This window comes from Erinaceus europaeus, chromosome 9, assembly GCF_950295315.1.
Source record: "Erinaceus europaeus chromosome 9, mEriEur2.1, whole genome shotgun sequence".
Classification (NCBI taxonomy): domain Eukaryota; kingdom Metazoa; phylum Chordata; class Mammalia; order Eulipotyphla; family Erinaceidae; genus Erinaceus; species Erinaceus europaeus.
This window is the reverse complement of record NC_080170.1, coordinates 9,924,464-9,943,132: the sequence shown is the minus strand read 5'-3', so window position 1 is coordinate 9,943,132 and position 18,669 is coordinate 9,924,464. Positions and strand designations below refer to the sequence as shown.

The 18,669-nt window shown below is 54.8% G+C and overlaps 2 protein-coding genes across 4 annotated transcripts; one reads left to right on the top strand and one right to left on the bottom strand.

The window, feature by feature from the left end:
- Nucleotides 1-71: 71 nt before the first annotated feature.
- On the top strand, nucleotides 72-5,316 carry NOP16 (NOP16 nucleolar protein). 2 transcript variants are annotated; one of them, XM_016188684.2, is made up of 5 exons: nucleotides 72-315; nucleotides 414-522; nucleotides 2,056-2,125; nucleotides 3,367-3,473; nucleotides 4,951-5,316. In XM_016188684.2, exons 1-5 carry the CDS (start codon nucleotides 209-211, stop codon nucleotides 5,299-5,301), a joined length of 744 nt encoding a protein of 247 aa, XP_016044170.1. In that variant the 5' UTR covers nucleotides 72-208; the 3' UTR covers nucleotides 5,302-5,316. The 2 variants fall into 2 exon arrangements, with proteins under 2 accessions (XP_016044170.1, XP_007524424.1); XM_007524362.3 differs by having other exon boundaries at nucleotides 4,863-5,257.
- A 1,470-nt stretch (nucleotides 5,317-6,786) lies between these two features.
- ARL10 (ADP ribosylation factor like GTPase 10) lies at nucleotides 6,787-17,457 on the bottom strand. Of its 2 annotated transcripts, none has more exons than XM_060197178.1 (4): nucleotides 17,247-17,457; nucleotides 16,732-16,960; nucleotides 12,397-12,572; nucleotides 6,787-9,562 (listed from the first exon to the last, which is right to left on the bottom strand). In XM_060197178.1, the coding sequence occupies exons 1-4, from the start codon at nucleotides 17,421-17,423 to the stop codon at nucleotides 9,389-9,391; spliced, it is 756 nt and encodes a 251-aa protein (XP_060053161.1). In that variant the 5' UTR covers nucleotides 17,424-17,457; the 3' UTR covers nucleotides 6,787-9,388. The 2 variants fall into 2 exon arrangements, with proteins under 2 accessions (XP_060053161.1, XP_060053162.1); XM_060197179.1 differs by having other exon boundaries at nucleotides 16,732-16,936; nucleotides 17,247-17,455.
- Nucleotides 17,458-18,669: the final 1,212 nt, after the last annotated feature.

Below are 18,669 nucleotides of genomic sequence, written 5' to 3'. Positions count from 1 at the left end.
GGACCTCCACGGAACGTTGTGCGCCGGCGCCCTCGCGCGTTGCATCCTGGGACTCACGCTACTCCGCGCGGGCTCCGTCTCGGGAGGACTACACTTCCCACAATTCTGGCGCTTGTCGTGCGCGCATCGCGGGAAGAAGCGGTTCGCTCCACGTGGTGCGGCGGGAGGAACGCTCGGTCCCTGAGTTGCGGGCGTCCTAGCCGAAGCGATGCCCAAGGCCAAGGGGAAGACCCGGAGGCAGAAGTTTGGTTACAGTGTGAACCGCAAGCGTCTGAACCGCAATGCCCGGCGGAAGGCAGCGCCGCGGATCGAGTGGTGAGGCGGCCGGAGGCCGGGGTGGGGCGCGGGGGGCTTCGGTTGAGACGGCCCGAGAGGTGACACGGTCACGCCCTGCTCCTTGTCTCTGCCCGCAGCTCCCACATCCGACATGCCTGGGACCACAGCAAGTCGGTGCGGCAGAACCTGGCCGAGATGGGGCTGGCCATGGACCCCAACAAGGCGGTGCCGCTGCTCAGGAGAAAGGTGCCGTCCTGCCGGGAGCCGTGTCGATGGTGCCTGCAGACCCGGCCGGACTGGGGTCCACGGGAGACTGGGCCCCGCCAGACACTTACTGACCTCCCCATAGTCACGGCAACAAATTGAACCCGTTACTTTTTGTGCATACGGAGAGTACAGCTTGTTTGGGTGGTCAGCACACTCCTGGGCAGAAGGAGCAGAGTCTCAAGCCGCCAGCCAGTAGGAAGCCCCCTGTGTATGCAGGGAGCAGAAGGGAGATGGCCAAGAACTGCAGGGCCTTTTCTCTTTTCTTTCTTGAATAGGACAGAGAAATTGAGAAGGGAAGGGGGGAGAGAGAGAGAGAGAGAGAGAGCGAGACACCCGCAGACCAGCTTTACTGCTCATGAAGCGTGCCCCCCCCTCCCCCGCAGGTGGGGAGCTGGGGTTGGAACCTGGGTCCTTGCGTATAGTGATGCTGATGTGCACTTAACCGGTGTGCCACTGCCTGGGCCCAACTACATTGTCCTTTAAGAAGTGAACCTTTGGGGCCAGGCGGTGGCACACCTGCTTAAATGTACGCACTACAGTGTGCAAGGACCCGGGTTCAAGCCCCTGGTCCCCACCTGCAGGGAGAAGCTGGGGGTGGTGAAGCAGAGATGCAGGTGTCTCTCAGTCTCTCCGTATATATTTCCCCTCTTGATTTATCTTCGTCTCTACCTAATAATAAGTAAATAAAAGTGTTAAAAAAAATGAATAAAAAGTGAACCTTTGGTGGCCCAGGAGGTAGTGCAGTGGATAAAGCACTGGATTCTCAACACTGAGGTCCTGAGTTCAGTCCCCAGCTGCACATGTACCAGAGTGATGTCTGGTTCTTTCTCTGCCTATCTTTCTCATAAATAAATAAAAGTTCTGGGAGTCGGGCTGTAGTGCAGCGGGTTAAACGCAGGTGGCGCAAAGCACAAGGACCAGCATAAGGATCCCAGTTCGAACCCCGGCTCCCCACCTGCAGGGGAGTCGCTTCACAGGCGGTGAAGCAGGTCTGCAGGTGTCTATCTTTCTCTCCCCTTCTCTGTCTTCCCCTCCTCTCTCCATTTCTCTCTGTCCTATCCAACAACAACAACAATAATAACTACAACAATAAAACAGCAAGGGCAACAAAAGGGAATAAATAAAAATAAATAAAAGTTCTAAAAACAAAACAACAAAAAAGTGAACCTTTGCTTCTGTCTTTAGACTTTAGCAGGCACTGCTTTATCCACCGTACTACTGGGCCTCAGGACATCGTGCCCAGTGGGACTTAGGGTATGACAAGTGCTCACTAAGCCTGCTGAGTGGCTAGTTGGTTTGTCCCCATGCTCTTGAGCAGCCTTTCACCCCCCCAGAAAGCACCTTCCTTGTGACTTCATCCTGGCGAGGACTGCGAAAAGATTTGTTTGTGTCTCTTGGAACCATGGAGCTTCAGGGCCCGATGCGCCTTGTCTGTCACATCGTGTTGTGTTGGGATGAGCAGGAGCCTCCAGAACTTTCCCACACTGGCCTCACAGACTCTGTTCTCTGCAGGGGAAGGCCATGGAGGTGGACAGAGTGGAGCGGCCCAAGGAGCTGGTGCGGAAGCCCTATGTGCTAAATGGTGAGTGCTGGCCACTGTTCTGTAGGTCGCAGGCCTGAGAGGGCTGGGCTAGCTGGGTCTACTGAGTCTCAGGAAGCGTTCAGCTTCTTATGGACTGGATGATGAGTGGACTTTTTTTTTTTTTAAACTTTTTCCCCTTATGTTGCCCTTTTTTTATATTATTGTGGATAGGACAGAAATCAAGAGAGGAGGGGAAGACAGAGGGGGAGAGAAAGATAGACGCACCTGCAGACCTGCTTCACTGTCTGTGAAGGGAACCCCCTAGAGCCGGGGGCTCGAACTGGGATCCTGATGCCAGTCCGTGCACTTTCTGCCACGAGCACTTAACCCGCTGCGTCACCGCCCTGCTCCCAGATGAGTGGGCTCTAGGCGGTTCCACCATCCTTTAACCTTTCCGATGACAACTCACTTTCTCATATATCCACACTCCGTGGAAACTGAATACTGGGGCTGTGGAGATGGCATAATGTTTATTCAAATAGAGGCTTTGAGGTTCAGTCCTCAGAACCATCCTAAACGAGCTGGGAAGGAAGGAGGGAAACTGAATAATGAAGCAGAAATGAAGGGCACCAGTCAGTCGTACACGTGCTAGAACAGGCTGCAGACGGTCTGGTGCCCGAGGACCTCGAGTCTCACCTGGAGCAGAGGGAGAGCTTCACAGGTGGTGGGGCAGCATTGCAGGTGTTTATTTCCCCAGAGAGCTGCTCTGCTCTGGTGTATGGTGGTGCGGGGATTGAACCTAGGGCTTTGGAGCCTTGGAGTTTTTTTACATAACCATTATGCTACCTACCCCCTGCCCCAGGTGTGTCTCTGTTCCCCACCCTCTATGCCTGTGGTTCCAATGCTTTACCCACTGTGCCACCCAGCCTCGGGTTCTGGTTGTCATTTATTTAGACCTTCCACTTCAAGCGTTAACGTCACACTTTAAGGAAACATTCTCTGGCAGTTCTAGAGCAGAAGGGATCCCAGTGGTGGGGGACTTGAAGTCTCAGGCAGGAAAATCTGTCTGTAAGCCGCTGTGCTATCTCCCTGTACCCAAGTGGAGATTCCTCCTCAGAGGCCTTGAGGGATGGGTGGCCTTCCTGGGGTCTGAGGCACTTGACGAGGAAGGAAGGTTCTAGCTCTGAGTGTGGGACAGAAGGCAGAGCTCATCATTCAGGTTGGGGCGGGGCAGTAGGCTGGCAGGGCTGCTCTGGTTGTGGGCAGCAAAAAGTCTCACCCCCCGGCCCCTCTCACCCCAGACCTGGAGACAGAGGCCAGCCTGCCAGAAAAGAAAGACAACACACTGTCCCGAGACCTTATCGACTATGTGCGCTACATGGTGGAGAACCACAGGGAGGACTACAAGGTGAGAGGCGGGGCCCCTGGCCGTGGCCAGGTGGGGCTGGTAGAGAGTCACACGGAGCTGGGGGTAGGAGTAGAATGCATGGCTTGTGGTTCATATTCCACTTGGTTAAGTTTTGCTGGAACACGTTGTTTTCAAAGATTTTGCCTTTCTTTTTTTCTTTTTAATTCCTTTTTTTTTACATTTTTTTAATTTTCTCTTTTGTTGCCCATTTTCATTGTTGATGTCGTCGTTGTTGGATAGGACAGAGAGAAACGGAGAGAGGAGGGGGAGACAGAGAGGGGGAGAGAAAGACAGACACCTGCAGACCTGCTTCACCGCCTGGGAAGTGACTCCCCTGCAGGTGGGGAGCCGGGGGTTCGAACTGGGAACCTTATGCCGGTCCTTGCACTTCATGCCACATGTGCTTAACCCGCATATTTAATTTTTATTTCCTCAGCTCTGGCTGGGGATTGAACCTGGGGCCTTGGGTGCCTCTGGTGTGAAAGGCTTTTTCATAACCATGTGCTGTCTCCCCAGCCCAGAACTTGATGCTTTAATTATGTGCGGTCTCAGGTCAAAGTTTGTCCCCGCCTGTGGTGTGTTTTTGTTTTTTGTTTTTTTGAGTCCTCTTAAAAACTGAGAGGCTGGATCATGATGGCAGAGGAGCACCTACTTGGGGTTGAACTGTTATGTAGAAAACTGGGGCTAGATAGCATACTGGTTACGCAAAGAAACTCTCATGCCTGAGGCTCCGAAGTCCCAGGTTCAATCCCTCACACCACCATAAGCCAGGACTTAGTAGTTAAAAAAAAGTTAAAAATTAAATTAAAACAAACAAAAAAACTGGGAAATGTTACGCATGTACAAACTATTGTATTTTACTGTCAGCTATGAAACATTAATAAAGAAAAGAAATTAAAGGGAGCCGGGCGCTAGTGCAGCGGGTTAAGCGCATGTGACGCAAAGCGCAAGGACCAGCGTAAGGATCCCAGAGCCCCCGGCTCCCCGCCTGCAGAGGAGTCGCTTCACAGGCAGTGAAGCAGGTCTGCAGGTGTCTGTCTTTCTCTCCCCCTCTGCCCACCCCTCCTCTCTCCATTTCTCTCAGTCTTAACAATGATGACATCAATAATAATAACTACAACAATAAAAAAACAAGGGCAACAAAAGGGAAAATAAATATAAAAAAGAAAGAAATTTAAAAAAGAGAGGATGCTATGCTGGACACTGGACCTGGTTCCTTTGGGCTGCTGGGCTGGACCGTGTGCCCACTCCCTGGAGACACTTAGAAGCCCTCTCCCCGCACACTGGTTTTTGAGTTGAGGGGTCTGCACCTTGGGGTTCAGCTCAGGCATCATGAGAGGTGGCAGTTTGCATGCCCAGCCCCCTCCTCACTCGGTTCTTCTTCCTTAGGCCATGGCGCGGGATGAGAAGAACTACTACCAAGACACCCCGAAACAGATCCGGAATAAGATCAATGTCTATAAACGCTTCTACCCAGCCGAGTGGCAGACCTTCATGGAGTCCCTGCAGACGAGTAAGATGGAGGTGGAGTGACTGGCTTACGCCTGCCCGGGCAGAACCTGCGAGGACTCGAGACTGGGCCTGGCTTCCGGGGCGAGTGCAGCTGCAGGTGAGACCAGAGCTCACGGAAGGCAGGGGCTCCACATGCGCTCAGCGCTCACACTCCCTCTCCGGGGAAGGAACTGAAAACTGTCCTTTACACTCTGGAAGAAGTGGCCTGTTGGCAGGATCGGGTGATTTGTTTCAACAGACTGTGTGCGTAATAAACAGAGCTGTGTCCTCTGGTGGCTTTGTGCTTGGCCCCGGCAAAACCACTTTGCCCAGGTGACTGTGGCTGCTAGACTGTCCACGCTGTGCCTGGCCGCCCTTCAGGGACCCTCCCGGCAACTCTTCAAGTTGCTCGTGTTTGTCTGACCTGGTGGGGCCCTGGGCCCCCACACCTGCTTCCTGAGACTGGCAGACTGCTGTGTGCCAGGCAGGGCCTGGCTCCCTGATGTCTCGGGGGCGCAAGGGGGAGTCACAGGCTTGGTCCAGACTGTAAGCCTCCTGAGAGCCTGCACTATGTATGAACTTTTTATTATTATTACTGTTGTTTATTGGATAGAAACAGCCAGAAATTGAGAGGGAAAGAGACAGGAACACCTGCAGCCCGGCTTCACCACTTGTGAAGCTTCCCCCCTGCAGGTGGGGACCAGGGGCTTGAACCTGGGTCCTTTTGCACTGTAATGTGTGCGCTCAACAAGGTGCACCACCACCTGGCCCTTGTATGAACTTTTTCCCTATACAATATCTAAAGTTATTATTATTAATTTTCCCTTTTGTTGCCCTTGTTTTTTTATTGTTGTCATTGATGTTGTTGTTAGATAGGACAGAGAAATGAGAGGAGAGGAAGACGGGGAGAGAAAGATAGACACTTGTAGACCTGCTTTACCACCCATGAAGCCACCCACCCCCCAACCCCCTCCCCCCCCCCCGCAGGTGGGAAGCCGGGGGCTCGAACCGGAACCCTTACGCCAATTCTTGTGGTTTGTGCCATGTGTGCTTAACCATTGTGCTACCGCCCGACCCCCCCATTTGTTAACAGATAGAACAGAAATTGAGAGGAAAGAGAGGGAGATAGACACCTGCAGACCTGCTTCACTGCTTGTGAAGTGACTCCTCTGCAGTTGGGGAGCCGGGGGCTTGAACTAGGATCCTTGTGCTATGTGTTTAACCTGGTGTGCCACTGCCCAGCCCCATTTCTTAAACTTTGTTTTATGATTTGGACAGAGCACAGCTCTGCCTGTGGTGGGACTCAAATTCAGGGCCTCATGCATGCAGGTTATGTGTTCTTGACTACTGCTTGCCTTGTTCCTACCCAGTCCTGGTGCCAATTCAAGGAAGCCTTCCCCTGTGGCCCCCCACTTGGCTTCCTGCTGCCTTTGACTACTGTCGAGGCCAGCAAAGTAGCCTGTACGTGCTTATGGGGTCCCTGCTTTGTCACTTGCGGGAGCCACTGGAGCCCCCTGGCCCATCACATGGGGACACTATGGCCCTGGGGGAGCCTTGGTGCTGTGACCTCTCCCTGTCTGGAAGTTCAACCCGACATGATGCCCTGGAGATGCCATTTGTGTGGCATCCTACACCAGACTGGCTGTGTAGGGGCGGACTGCCTGGGCATGCAAGCTGCCAGAAGCTATGGGGCAGTGCCCCTGGAAGATGGCTCTGGGCCTTCTGAGCTCTGCCCCACCCAACATGTGCAGCAGGACCTGGGAAAGGGCTACTCTAGGCCCACCTCCCACACCCGGTCCCCAAAATCAGAATTCCAGGAAAACACTTTGTTGTGGGCATTTATTGTGCGCCTCAAACAGCCCCTGTGCTGTTTTGATGTAGCCTCTGACCCGAGATGAAGCAGGTCAGGGCCCCAGGCCTGGGCTGAGACAGCAAGGCCTTTCCTTCCCCAGGGGCCCATCTCCTGGTAACAGCAGATGAAGAGTCAGGAAAGCCCCCCCCAACCCCCTCTCAGGGCAGGCGGGAGGACTTGTTGGGACAGGGAGGGGAGCTTAGCAGCTGCTTTGAAATGCTGGCAGTAGCTAATAGCAGCACACCAGGAGTGACAGGCTGAGGCCAGGGGGGTGTCATCGATGGGTTTGGCACTTCACCAGCCAATGGACCAGAGCAGAGATCAGTATCTGAGCCTGGGCGGATGTTGGATGCAGTCCTGGGTATCAGAAACTCTTGGGACCGGTAGCCCAAAAGCCCATGTACCCATGTTCAGAGGCTTAGCAACAGGCCAGAGATGACAGGAGTGGTCTCCAGTGAGGGACCCAGCCATGGGGGTCTGGCAGGAATGGAGCTACCCCTTCCTGTGACGAGTGAGTACAGGCTCTCAGAACTGTGCCTCCAACCATCCTGACTAGAATGCTGGCCCCAGGACTCCTTGTTCCCATGCTGGGGGGAGGGGGTACAGAATTGGGGTGGCTGTATTACAGCTTCCCCCAGACTAGCTTGGCCTCACACTGGCCTTCTGAGTCAAATTTCCACCCAGGACCAACTGGGAAAAGCAGCACAGGGCAGGCAGTTAGCTGGTCTCAGGAAAGGCCTACTCCCTCCTCCAGATCTGGTCTTGGCCAGAACCACAGCGGGTAAGCACATTTGGCACTTGACTGCTAGCACCCTGACTGGCATGTCCCACCCAGTGAGCCCCTCTCCACTCCAAGGCTGATCTTCAAATAGATGTAGTTTACGTCCTCCTGGGGATGTAGGGACTACTCTGTGATGAGCCACGTTAGCCCAAGGGCAGACCTTAATTTGAAAAGACTCTCCCCTTCAGTGGTCCTTGTTCCAGTGACAGCCTGTCAAGCCCTAGCCAGCAGAGTGGAGTACTTAGGGCAGAAGTTTCTTGCCGCGTGTGGGGGTGGGGGGTGGGGGAGAGGGACGGACAAAAAGCTGGCAGTCAAGTTTCAAAGGCTACAACCCAGAGTTCCTTCAGCATTTCAAACAAGGCCCCAGAGGAAGCCAGAGCTGAGTTGTGCTTTGGCAAAAGATCAATCACAAGCGGACAAGTCCCTTGCGGATGCAGAGAGCTCCCCGGCATCTTGGAGAACAAGGCTTCCGTTGGGGTTCACGCAGAACACACTGGGGCATTGTGAGGTGGGTGAAGGCACAGACTCGCGAGTCTCAGTTATAAAAGCCAACCGAGTGGGACAGCTCTTCTGCAGAATAAGAGTGAGTAAATGAAAGTCCATCTGCGGTAGCTACCTCCTCCCTGGCCTGGCAGCCCGAAGGCTTCTTCTCGGCCTTCACCAGAGACAAAAGTGAACAGAGACTGACTTCACACTGGCTGGCCACCGGAAACAGGAGCGCCACACAACATATAGAGGATGGCAGAAATTCTGTCCGGCTGTGCTTCAGCTGGGTTCAGGGGTCCTCAGGGGTGGAGCCATGGGCCACAGGCTATGCTGACGGCTGGTCAGCCAATTCCCACTTGGTTCTACCTGGGTTCACAGGACCAAAACTTCCAGAGTCACCTGTTAACTCCCCAGGAGGCCCTACTACATACTGGGCCGAGTGGACACAGGCGATGTCGTCTCACCCAAACCCCAAGTGCTCACAGCCATGCAGGACTCCGGGGGTTTCCTCAGAGCACTACTGTCTCCGTGGCAACCATCTGGGGTTTGGATAACACCACCTGGCAGCTGAACCTTGGACCCTGGCCTGTTCCTTCTGTCGATAAATAGATAAATAAATAAATAAATAAATAGTTCCAAAGCTTCCTTCACAGATTGTAAACACAGCGGCGGCAGCCAGTGCCCAAGCTGCAGCTTCCAGCTTCACTGTGCTGGGAGGTCCTGGCTTTTCTGACCAGGGTTGAGAACCGCTCGTTCTGTCGGTCAGGGGCTGGCTTGTGGGGGGAAGGGTAGGTATCCTCAGAGTTCCGTGCCAGCATCTCCAGGTCTGTCCCGGCACTGTTCATCTTCAGAGCTGGGAAATGCATCTCCCAGGTGGGAAAGAAAACACCTCGCTTTAGAAACGGTCTTGGGGCCAGATGGGGGGTTGGTTACACAAGGCCATGAGGCAGCTGGACAGAGCTGGGATGCAGGACAGCATGGGACAGGGTGCAAGGGCTCATGTGGACCACACACGAGTGTGCCAAGTCACCAGCAGGGGTCAGTCACTGTTGACTACACTGACCCTGGGCTCTCAGGCATGCAGGGAGAGGCAGCTGGAGGAGGAGGGTGCCCAGGGGGTGAAACAAGGATCCTGAACCCAGCCTGGAGCGAGCCAGACATCGTCTCCCACCTCTCGTTATCACCTCAAGGCCACCTCACCAGGAAGGCTTCCTTGGCTTGGGGCCCTGCCTGGTGAGGGTGGGAGGGTAGATGAAGAAGCAGGAGCAGCAGCAAAGGGGGTCCTCGGGGCTGGGAGGCGCCGGCCTAGGACAGCAGCTGCAGGAGCAGCTTCCAGATGTGCACGGTGCCGGGGTTCTGGAAGCCAGATCCTACAGGAGCGACGCTGGCCGCCAGGAGGAACACTTCCCGCTGGCTGTCGACCGCATACAGGCCCAGCTCCTGCTGCAGCTCCACCATGCTCACGGCGCCTCTCAGGTCCTGCGGTGGAAGGGAGATGGCACTGGGGACCCGACACGCCCTGCCCTGTGCGCGAGGGGCGGCTTAGCTCCCGGGGTGCTGAGGGCCCTCTTCTCTGCCCCCCTTTGCCCCCGCCACTGTATAGGCAGCAGCTCCTGCTGGATGCTGGGCATCTAGCTGGCCGGCTGGGTGAGGGGGCCCTTCAGCGGCAGTCAGGTCTCAAAGCCGCCATGGTTTGGTGGCCAGGTCAGGGACACCTGCGGGAATCCTGTCGGCTCCCGACACCCCTCCAGTGGAGAGAACCTCACAGGAGGGCTCCTTCCTGACCAAGTCCCCACCTCACCCCCACCCTGGCCACTGAAGGACTCAGGAGAGGAGAGGAAGCCACTGTGAGCATGGCCGATGGGTGACACACCCCAACCCCGGCCCAAGGTCAAGGGTTCTTCCTGGAGCAGTGCAGAGAATTGTGGCACCTTGGCTATTTTCTCCTGTAGGTTATAAATACAATGGCACAGGGCCAGGCAGTGGCGCACCTGGTTAAACACACACGTTACAGTGTGTGAGGACCTAGGTTCAAGCCCCTGCCCCACACCTGCAGGGGGAAAGCTTCACAAGCGAAGCAGGGCTACAAGTGTCTCTTTCCTGCTGTATCTTCCCCTCCGCTCCCCTCTCAATTTCTTTCTCCATCCAGTAATGCAATATAATAAATAAACACAAGGATATAATTCATTATCCAAAGGGGCTATGCCTGAGGCTCCAGCATGCACACTATTAATAATCACCAGGACAATGGACATGGATGGGAAACGTCCCAGGCAGACTGGGTCACGTGGGTGCCCTATTTATAAGCGTCTGTCTGGTGTTTCCTGGTGGGCAGGAGAATCTGAGGCCACAGATGCATGGCTTGGCTCCAGACTGGTAGAAACATGCCCCACAGGGAGTTGGACAGCGCAGCGGGTTAAGTGCAGGGGAGTCACTTCACAGGCGGTGAAGCAGGTCTGCAGGTGTCTATCTTTCTCTCCCCCCTCCGGATTCCCCTCCTCTCTCCATTTCTCTGTCCTATCTAACAATGCTGACATCAATAACAATAAATAAACAAGGGCAACAAAAGGGGAAATAAATATAAAAAAATTAAAGGGAGTCGGGCGGTAGCGCAGCGGGTTAAACGCAGGTGGAGCAAAGCACAAGGACGGGCGTAAGGATCCCGGTTCAAGCCCCCGGCTCCCCACCTGCAGGGGAGTCGCTTCACAAGTGGTGAAGCAGGTCTGCAGGTGTCTGTCTTTCTCTCCTCTCTGTCTCTCCCTCCTCTCTCCATTTCTCTCTGTCCTATCCAACAATGATGACATCAATAACAACTACAACAATAAAAACAACAAGGGCAACAAAAAGGGAAAATGAATAAATATTAAAAAAGAAAAAAAGAAAACGTGCCCCACATGTCAGGGACACGGGCACAGGAAACATGCTGAGAGTGCTGCCTTCTACTGTGGGTGGCAATCAGGCCTGGCAGGATCCAGGACAGCACTCTGGCCTCTGGGAGAGGCACAGTGGAGTGGTCGAGAGCAGAGAGAAGATCTGAGGACAAATCCTCCCTCTGGCCCAGACTGGCTATAACCTGGGACATTTATGAAAAGCAGCGAGGCTGGCCACAGGGCTTGTGGAGGCTAAGGAGAGACCCCGACTGTCAAAAGGCCAGTCTTGTCCCTACCCATAGCTTCTAGTCAGGGCCCAGCTTTTGCTCTCAGCCCCACAGCCTGCTGTCACAGTGACCCAGCACAGTGAAAAGACATAGGGGATGGGCAAGGTAGATAGCATAATGGTTAGGCAGGGGCTGCGTGGTGGCGCACCAGATTGAGCGCACGTTACAATGCGCAAGGACCCAGGTTCAAGCCCCTGTCCCACCTGTAGGGGGAAAGCTTCACAAGTGGGGAAGCAGTGTTGCAACTGTCTTTCTGCCTCTCCCTTTCCTCTCAATTTCTGGCTGTTTCTAGCCAATAAGTAAATAAAAGAAAACAAAAAAAATAATAATTTTTTAAAAAGTTACATAACGGTCATGCAAAGAGAATCTCATGCCTGAAGCTCAAGAGGTCCCAGGTTCAATCTCCCAGCACCACCATTAGCGAGAGCTAATCAGTGCTCGCTTAAAAAGAAAGAAAAAACGAGGCGGGGGTAGATAGCATAATGGTTATGCAAAGAGACTTTCATACCTGAGGCTCCAAAGTCCCAGGTTCAATCCCCCCGCACCATAACAAGCCAGAGCTGTGCAGGGCTCTGGTGTTTCTCTCTGTGTGTCTTCCTCTCTCTGTATCTCTCAAAAGATAAAATAAAATATTTAAAAAAAGAAAAAGAAAAGTTCTAGAAAAAAAAAGGCACGGGCTTTGGAGTGGGCGTCACAAATTCAGTATGGAGGTCCGGGTGGCGGTGCCCCTGGCTGAGCGCACATGTCACAATGTGCAGAGACCCAGGTTCGAGCCCCCAGGCCCGATCTGCAGGAAGGAAGCTTCACGAATGGTGAAGGTGTCTTTCTCTCCCTATCTCCCCTCCCTTCTTGATTTCTGTTTATATCCACTAATAAATAAACAAATCAAAATTTAGACCAGCTGTGTTCAAGATGTACAGCCACAGAGATGTGTCTCTGAGCCCCAGTGTCCCACTGGGAATGGGGGAAGGCATCAAACCCTTCAAACCGCGCCTGGCACGGATGAGTGCTCGGTTGCTTTTTCTCATTTCTCCCACGTGCCAGGTAGCAGGGACCACGGAGATGGGCAGACAGGAGTTGAGAATGATCGAAGAGCAGAGGAGGGGGGATCAGGCCTGACTCCCTCTCCAGTGCTCCCTGCCCACCGCCCCCTCACCTGCTTGTTGGCCACGATGACGACGGGCAGGTCGGGGTCCTTGTCGAGCAGCCGGTGCAGCTCCTGCCGTGCCCAGGGCAGCCGAGAGCGATCGGCCGAGTCCACCATGAACACCAGCACGTCCACCTCACTCACGAACTCCTTCCAGTAGAAGCGCAGGTTCTGGCTGCCACCGACTGGGGGACGCAGAGTGGGTCAGCCTCCCAGGGCCTGCCCTCCACCCCCAGCCCTCTCTCCCCCTGAAAACTCCACACTCAGTTCCACGTGGTGCCTCCAGCCTGGGTGGCCTCCTTGGTCCCCACTGGTCACCCACACCCTGACACTTGTGGGCTCTGCGCCCCTTGCGGTCCTCCCAGCCCTCAGCAGGGAGCTACGGAGTGCTTCCTAGGGGCCAAGCACTGATCTGGGTGCCAGGGACGCAGAGGTGAGTAAGGTGGGCCAGGTTCTGTGCTTAGCGTGGAAACATCCGCAAAGGGCGGGAAAGAAGTGGAGCGGAGCGAGTGGTTGGGACCTGGGAAGGTACCCCCTCCCCCCTGCCCAGGAGAGGCAGGTGGGCTGGGACACAAAGGGCCGGGCTTTAAGGTGACTTTTTAAAATTCATTTTCCCTTTTGTTGCCCTTGTTGTTTTTCATTGGTGTTGTAGTTATTGTTGTTACTGATATCGTCATTGTTAGATAGGACAGGGAGAAATGGAGAGATGAGGGGAAGACAGAGAGGGGGAGAGAAAGATAGACACCTGCAGATCTGCTTCACCGCCTGTGAAGTGATTCCTCTGCAGGTGGGGAGCCGGGGGTGGGGGGGCTCGTACCAGAATCCTTATGCGGTCCTTGCGCTTTGCACCATGTGCGCTTAACCCACTGTGCTACCACCTGACTCCTTAAGGTGACTTTTAAGGACCTTTGGGGCCCTTAATAAGGAAACCAGACCTGATACAGGTTCTGAGAAACAGTTGTGGTGGGCAGTGGGGCACAGAGGAAGCTTGTCAGAGGACTGAACTCTAGGGGAACAGCACTGCCTGCTCCAGTCTGGGCCCAGAAGCAGCCAGCTTAGGCCAGCAGGCAAGTGGGCCCCAGGCCAGAGGGACTGAGCCCACCGAGCACCCAGCCCACCTCAGAGGCCCCACCATTAAGTCTGACAGCCAGAGACCAAACCCAAATGCTATACAAGAGGAGCCCATCTTCACCTTGCCTGAGGGGGGGCATGACAGAGAAGGGCCTCACACTATAGCTGCCTTTTTTTTTTAAAATCAGAGCACTACTCAGCTCTGGTTTATGGTAGTGCGGGAGACTGAACCTGGGAATCTCTTGGCATAACCATTATGCTGTCTGCTCCTATGATCTAAGTCCTTTTTTTTTTTTTGTAGCCAGAGGTCAGAGAGACAGGAGTGGAGACCACAGCACCAAACCCTCTTGCTATGTGGTGGGGTTGGGCTTGCACCTGATACTTAGGCAGGTAACGTCCTAGGTGAGCTATTTAATTATTTTTTTTAAATAATTTTATTTATTTTCCCTTTTGTTGCCCTTGTTTTTATTGTTGTTGTTGTAGTTATTATTGCTGTCATTGTTGTTAGGTAGGACAGAGAGAAATGGAGAGAGGAAGGGAATCCAGAGACGGGGAGAGAAAGATAGACACCTGCAGACCTGCTTCACCGCCTGTGAAACGACTCCCCTGCAGGTGGGGAGCCGGGGGCTGGAACCGGGATCCTTGTTACGCCTGTCCTTTGCGCCACGTGCACTAACACACTGTGCTACGGCCTAACTCCCCTAGGTGAGCTATTTGGCTTGCCCTGGCCTGATTCTTCAAGGATGAGTTCTATCTATGGAGGGAAGGAAGAAGAGCTTTCAGGTGGAGGGGGCAGTGCCCGGAGGGGACAGAATGAAGGAAGCCCCCAGTCAGATGTCTTCCTGACCCAATGTCCCTTCAGAAGCAAGCGGCAGAGAACGCTATTTGACAAAAGCCCGTGACCTCAGCAGACAGACTGAAGGGGGATACCGATCGCTCTTTTTATTTGTTTTTATTGCCACCAGGGTTATCGCTGGGGCTTGGTGGCTGCAGGATGAACCCACTCCTCCCGGTGGCCATGCTCCCTTTTCTTTCTATTCTCCCCGCTTTTTTTTTTTTCTTGTTAGATAGAAGAGAGAGAAACTGAGCGAAGAGAAGTAGACAGAGAGGGAGAGAGACCTATAGACCTGCTTCACTGCTTGTGAAGCTTCACCCCTACAGGTGGGAAACAGAAGCTTGAGTCTCTCCAAAATTTTTTTTAGTCTCTCCAAAAATTTTAAAAACCTTAATTCACCTGCTTTGTCCTGTGCATGGCCTAGGTTCAGGCCTGTCCCCTACCACACTGGGTGTTGTGGTGTCTTTCTTTCCCTCTGCTCCCACTGAAAAGGTCTATCTGCAGTGACAAATAGAAAAGAAAAAAAAAAAAGGCCTCCACTTTATTTATTTATTTATTTATTTATTAATAATGAGAGCAGTTCACTTTCTTTCTTATTTTTACCAGAGCACTGCTCAGCTCTGGCTTATGGTGGTGTGGGGGATTGAACCTGGGACCTGAGAGCCTCAGGCATGAAAGTCCCTTTGCATAACCATTATGCTATACACTCACCCTCACTTTTCTTCTGGTTTTACCAAAACACTGCTCAGCTCTTGGGCATAATGGTACTGCAAAAGACACTCATCGTTCATTATCTTTTTTTCTGCTACCAGGGTTATCTCTGGGGTGCTGGCACTATGAATCCAAGGCTCCTGGTGGCCATTTTTTCCTTTTGTATTTTTCTTTCTACTTTTATTTTTGACAGGACAGAAAGAAATTGAGAGGGAAGGGAAGACAGCGAGACCTGCAGAGACCTGCATCACCGTTCGTAAAGGGTTCTTTTCGCAGATGGAGAGTGGGGGCTAGAAACCAGATCCTCGTACATGGTGATATGGTGAGCTTAACTAGCTGCGCCGCCACCACCCGCTTCCCTCTGGCCCCCCAAAAAAGACTTTCATGCCTGAAGCTCTGAGGTCCCAGGTTCAATCCTCAGTACCACCATCAGCCAATGCTCTGGTTGGTCTCTCTCTGTATCTCTCTCATTAAATAAATAACAGATAAGATATTAAAAAGAAAGACTGGTGCGGTCGGGGAGGTGGCGCAGCGGTAAAGCTTTGGATTCTCAAGCATGAGGTCTTGAGTTCGATCCCCGGCAGCACATGTGCCTGGAGTGATGTCTGGTTCTTTTTCTCTCTCCTCCTATCTTTCTCATAGATAAATAAAATCTTTAAAAAAGAAGAAGAAGAAGAAAGAAAGACTGGTGTATTACACCAAAGTAAAAGACTCTGGGGGGATACAGGTCCAAAAAGGATGACAGAGGACCTAATGGGGGTTGTATAGTTATGTGGAAAACTGAGAAATGTTATGCATGTACAAACTATTGTATTTACTGTTGAATGTAAACCATTAATCCCCCAGAAAGGAAAATAAATATTAAAAAAAAAAAAAAGACCAAAGCACTCCTAAGCTCTGGTTTATAGTGGTACAGGGGATTGAACCTGGGACTCTGATGCCTCAGGCATGAAGGTCTTTTTGTAGAACCACGATGCTGTCGTCCCACAAGCAGCCAGTTCACTTTCTAGTTTCCTCGAACTGTCAGGAGAGTACTCCCCAACCCCACCCCGTTTTAAAAAAAAATATTCATTTATTTATTTATTCCCTTTTGCTGCCCTTGTTGTTTTATTGTTGTAGTTATTATTGTTGTCATCGTTGTTGGATAGGACAGCGAGAAATGGAGAGAGGAGGGGAGACGGGAGAGAGAAAGACAGACACCTGCAGACCTGCTTCACCACCTGCAGGTGGGGAGCCCGAGGCTCGAACCAGGATCCTTAAGCTGGTCCCTGCACTAAGTGCCACCTGCACTTAACCGGCTGCGCTACCGCACCCCCCCCCCTTATACATAGAGAGAGAGAGAGAGAGCAAGTAGCGCCTGGCAGTCTGCTGGAGCGACGAGAATCCTGGTGGGAGGCAGGTGACCAGGCCGCACCCCCCCCCCCTTATACATAGAGAGAGAGAGAGAGCAAGTAGCGCCTGGCAGTCTGCTGGAGCGACGAGAATCCTGGTGGGAGGCAGGTGACCAGGCCGGAGGAAGCTGACCATAAGGGCGTGCGTGTGTGGGAAGGGAAGGGAAGGGAAGGGGAGGGAAGGGAAGGGGAGGGGAGGGGAGGGAAGGGAAGGGAAGGGAAGGGAAGGGCACCGCACTGCACTGCACGCCGCACCCCTGGAGGCCCGGGCATTTCAGGGCCGTCCCCCCACCCCCGGCCCCCGGGCCCCCGGCGGGGCGAGGCGGGGCGGCTCACTCTCGAGCAGGTCCACCTCGAAGTTCCTGGTGGGCAGCCGCACGGAGTTGAAGCCCCAGGTGGGGACGTGGCCTTCGAGGGGCGGCTTCCCGGCCAGCACGCGCAGGAACGTGCTCTTGCCCGCGCCGTCCAGGCCCAGCACCAGCACCTCGCGCTGCTCCAGCTGCTCCAGCGCCGCCTCCTCCTCCTCCTCCTCCTCCTCCTCCTCCTCCTCCTCGCGCTCCTCGGGCTGCGGGGCACGCGCTCAGCCTGCGCCCGTGACCGTGACCCTCCCTCCCCGGGGGGGGGGGGGGAGGCGGCGGCGCGCGCCAGCTCTCCCGGCATGCCCCGCGCCGCGCGCCTGCGCAGACCCCGCCGCGTCGCGAGCCCGAGGAAGCCCGAGGAAGCCCGAGGGCCCCCCTGGCCTCCCCGCCCCCCACATCTCGGTTCCGGGGCTCCGGGGCTCCCGCCAGCCGCCCGGGCCGCCCCCCGCTCACTCCCGCCGCCCGCCCGGCGCCTGGCCGGCCCGCACTCACGGCCCATTCGGCCCACTCGGGGAGGCCCTCGGGCTCCGCGGCGGCCGCGGCCGCGCCCCGCTCGCAGCGCCGCTCCCGGCCGCGGTAGGCCCGCCAGAGCACGAAGAGCACCGAGCCCAGCGCCGCCGCCGCGCCGCCCAGCGCCAGCACCAGCGGCCCGACCGCTCGCGGCGCCATCGCTCCGCCGAAGATGGCCCCGCTGCGGCGGCCGCGCCCACCCACCCGCCGGCCCCACAATGCACCGCCGCCTCTCCGGGCGCCCAGGGGTGGGGGCCGCGGGCGGGGGGCGCCGGGGGGGGTGCGCAGGGACCGCCCTCCACCGCCGCGCCGGCTGCTGAGCACCGGGCCCGGGCCCTCGCCCACCCCAGCCGCCGAGGAGCGACCGCAGCTGCCCCCCACCCAGCCACCCACCCACCTGCCTCTGGTCCAGGAGACGCGGTGGCAGAGGCCTCCCTGACTCAGTACCCCGGCCTCCCGTGCCCCCCACCCCCCACCTGCAGGGGTCCCTGCGCACCATGGTGGCACCAGCAGGGCCAGGAGACCCGGCCCCTCAGAGACTGGCAGGCCCTCAGGGTGTCACTCGGGAGAGGACAGCAGAAATGGCCCCAGGGACTAAAGCGGACCCCTGCCAGGGGGAGTGATGTGAAGGGCTGCTTTTTTTTTTTTTTTTTTTTTGCCTCCAGGGTTATTGTTGGGGCTCAGTGCCTGCACCATGAATCCACCGCTCCTGGAGGCCATTTTTTTCCCCGTTTGTTGCCCTTGTTGTTGTAGCCTGGCTGTAGTTATTATTGTTGTTGTTGATGTTGTTCGTTGTTGGATAGGACAGAGAGAAATGGAGAGAGGAAGGCAAGACAGAGGGGGAGAGAAAGACAGACACCTGCAGACCGGCTTCACCCCTTGTAAAGCGACTCCCCTGCAGGCGGGGAGCTGGGGGCTCCAACTGGGATCCTTACGCTGGTCCTTGTGCTTTGCGCCACATGCGCTTAACCTGCTGTGCTCAGCCCGACTCCCTTATGTCAACATTTAAACATGTTATTTACTACTGGATCGAGAGATTGAGCGGGGAGGGGGAGAGAGGGAGAGAGCCACCTGCAGCCCTGCTTGACATGAAGCTTTCCCCCTGCAGGTGGGGACCAGGGCCTTGAGCCCAGGTCCTTATGCACTTGTGCATTGTAACGTGTGCACTTAACTAGGTATGCCACCGCCGGGTCCCCTGGTTTTTGTTTGTTTTCTTGGGTTTGTTTGTTTTTACATTTTTTAAACTTATTTTGGATAGAGACAAAAACAGAAGGGAGAGGGTGATAGGAGAAAGAGAGACACCTGCAGACCTGCTTCACTGCCCGGGAGCTTCCCACCTGCAGGTGGGGGCCGGGGATCTGAACTGGTGCCTCCCCCATCACGCTAATGTGTGTTTCGTTTCACC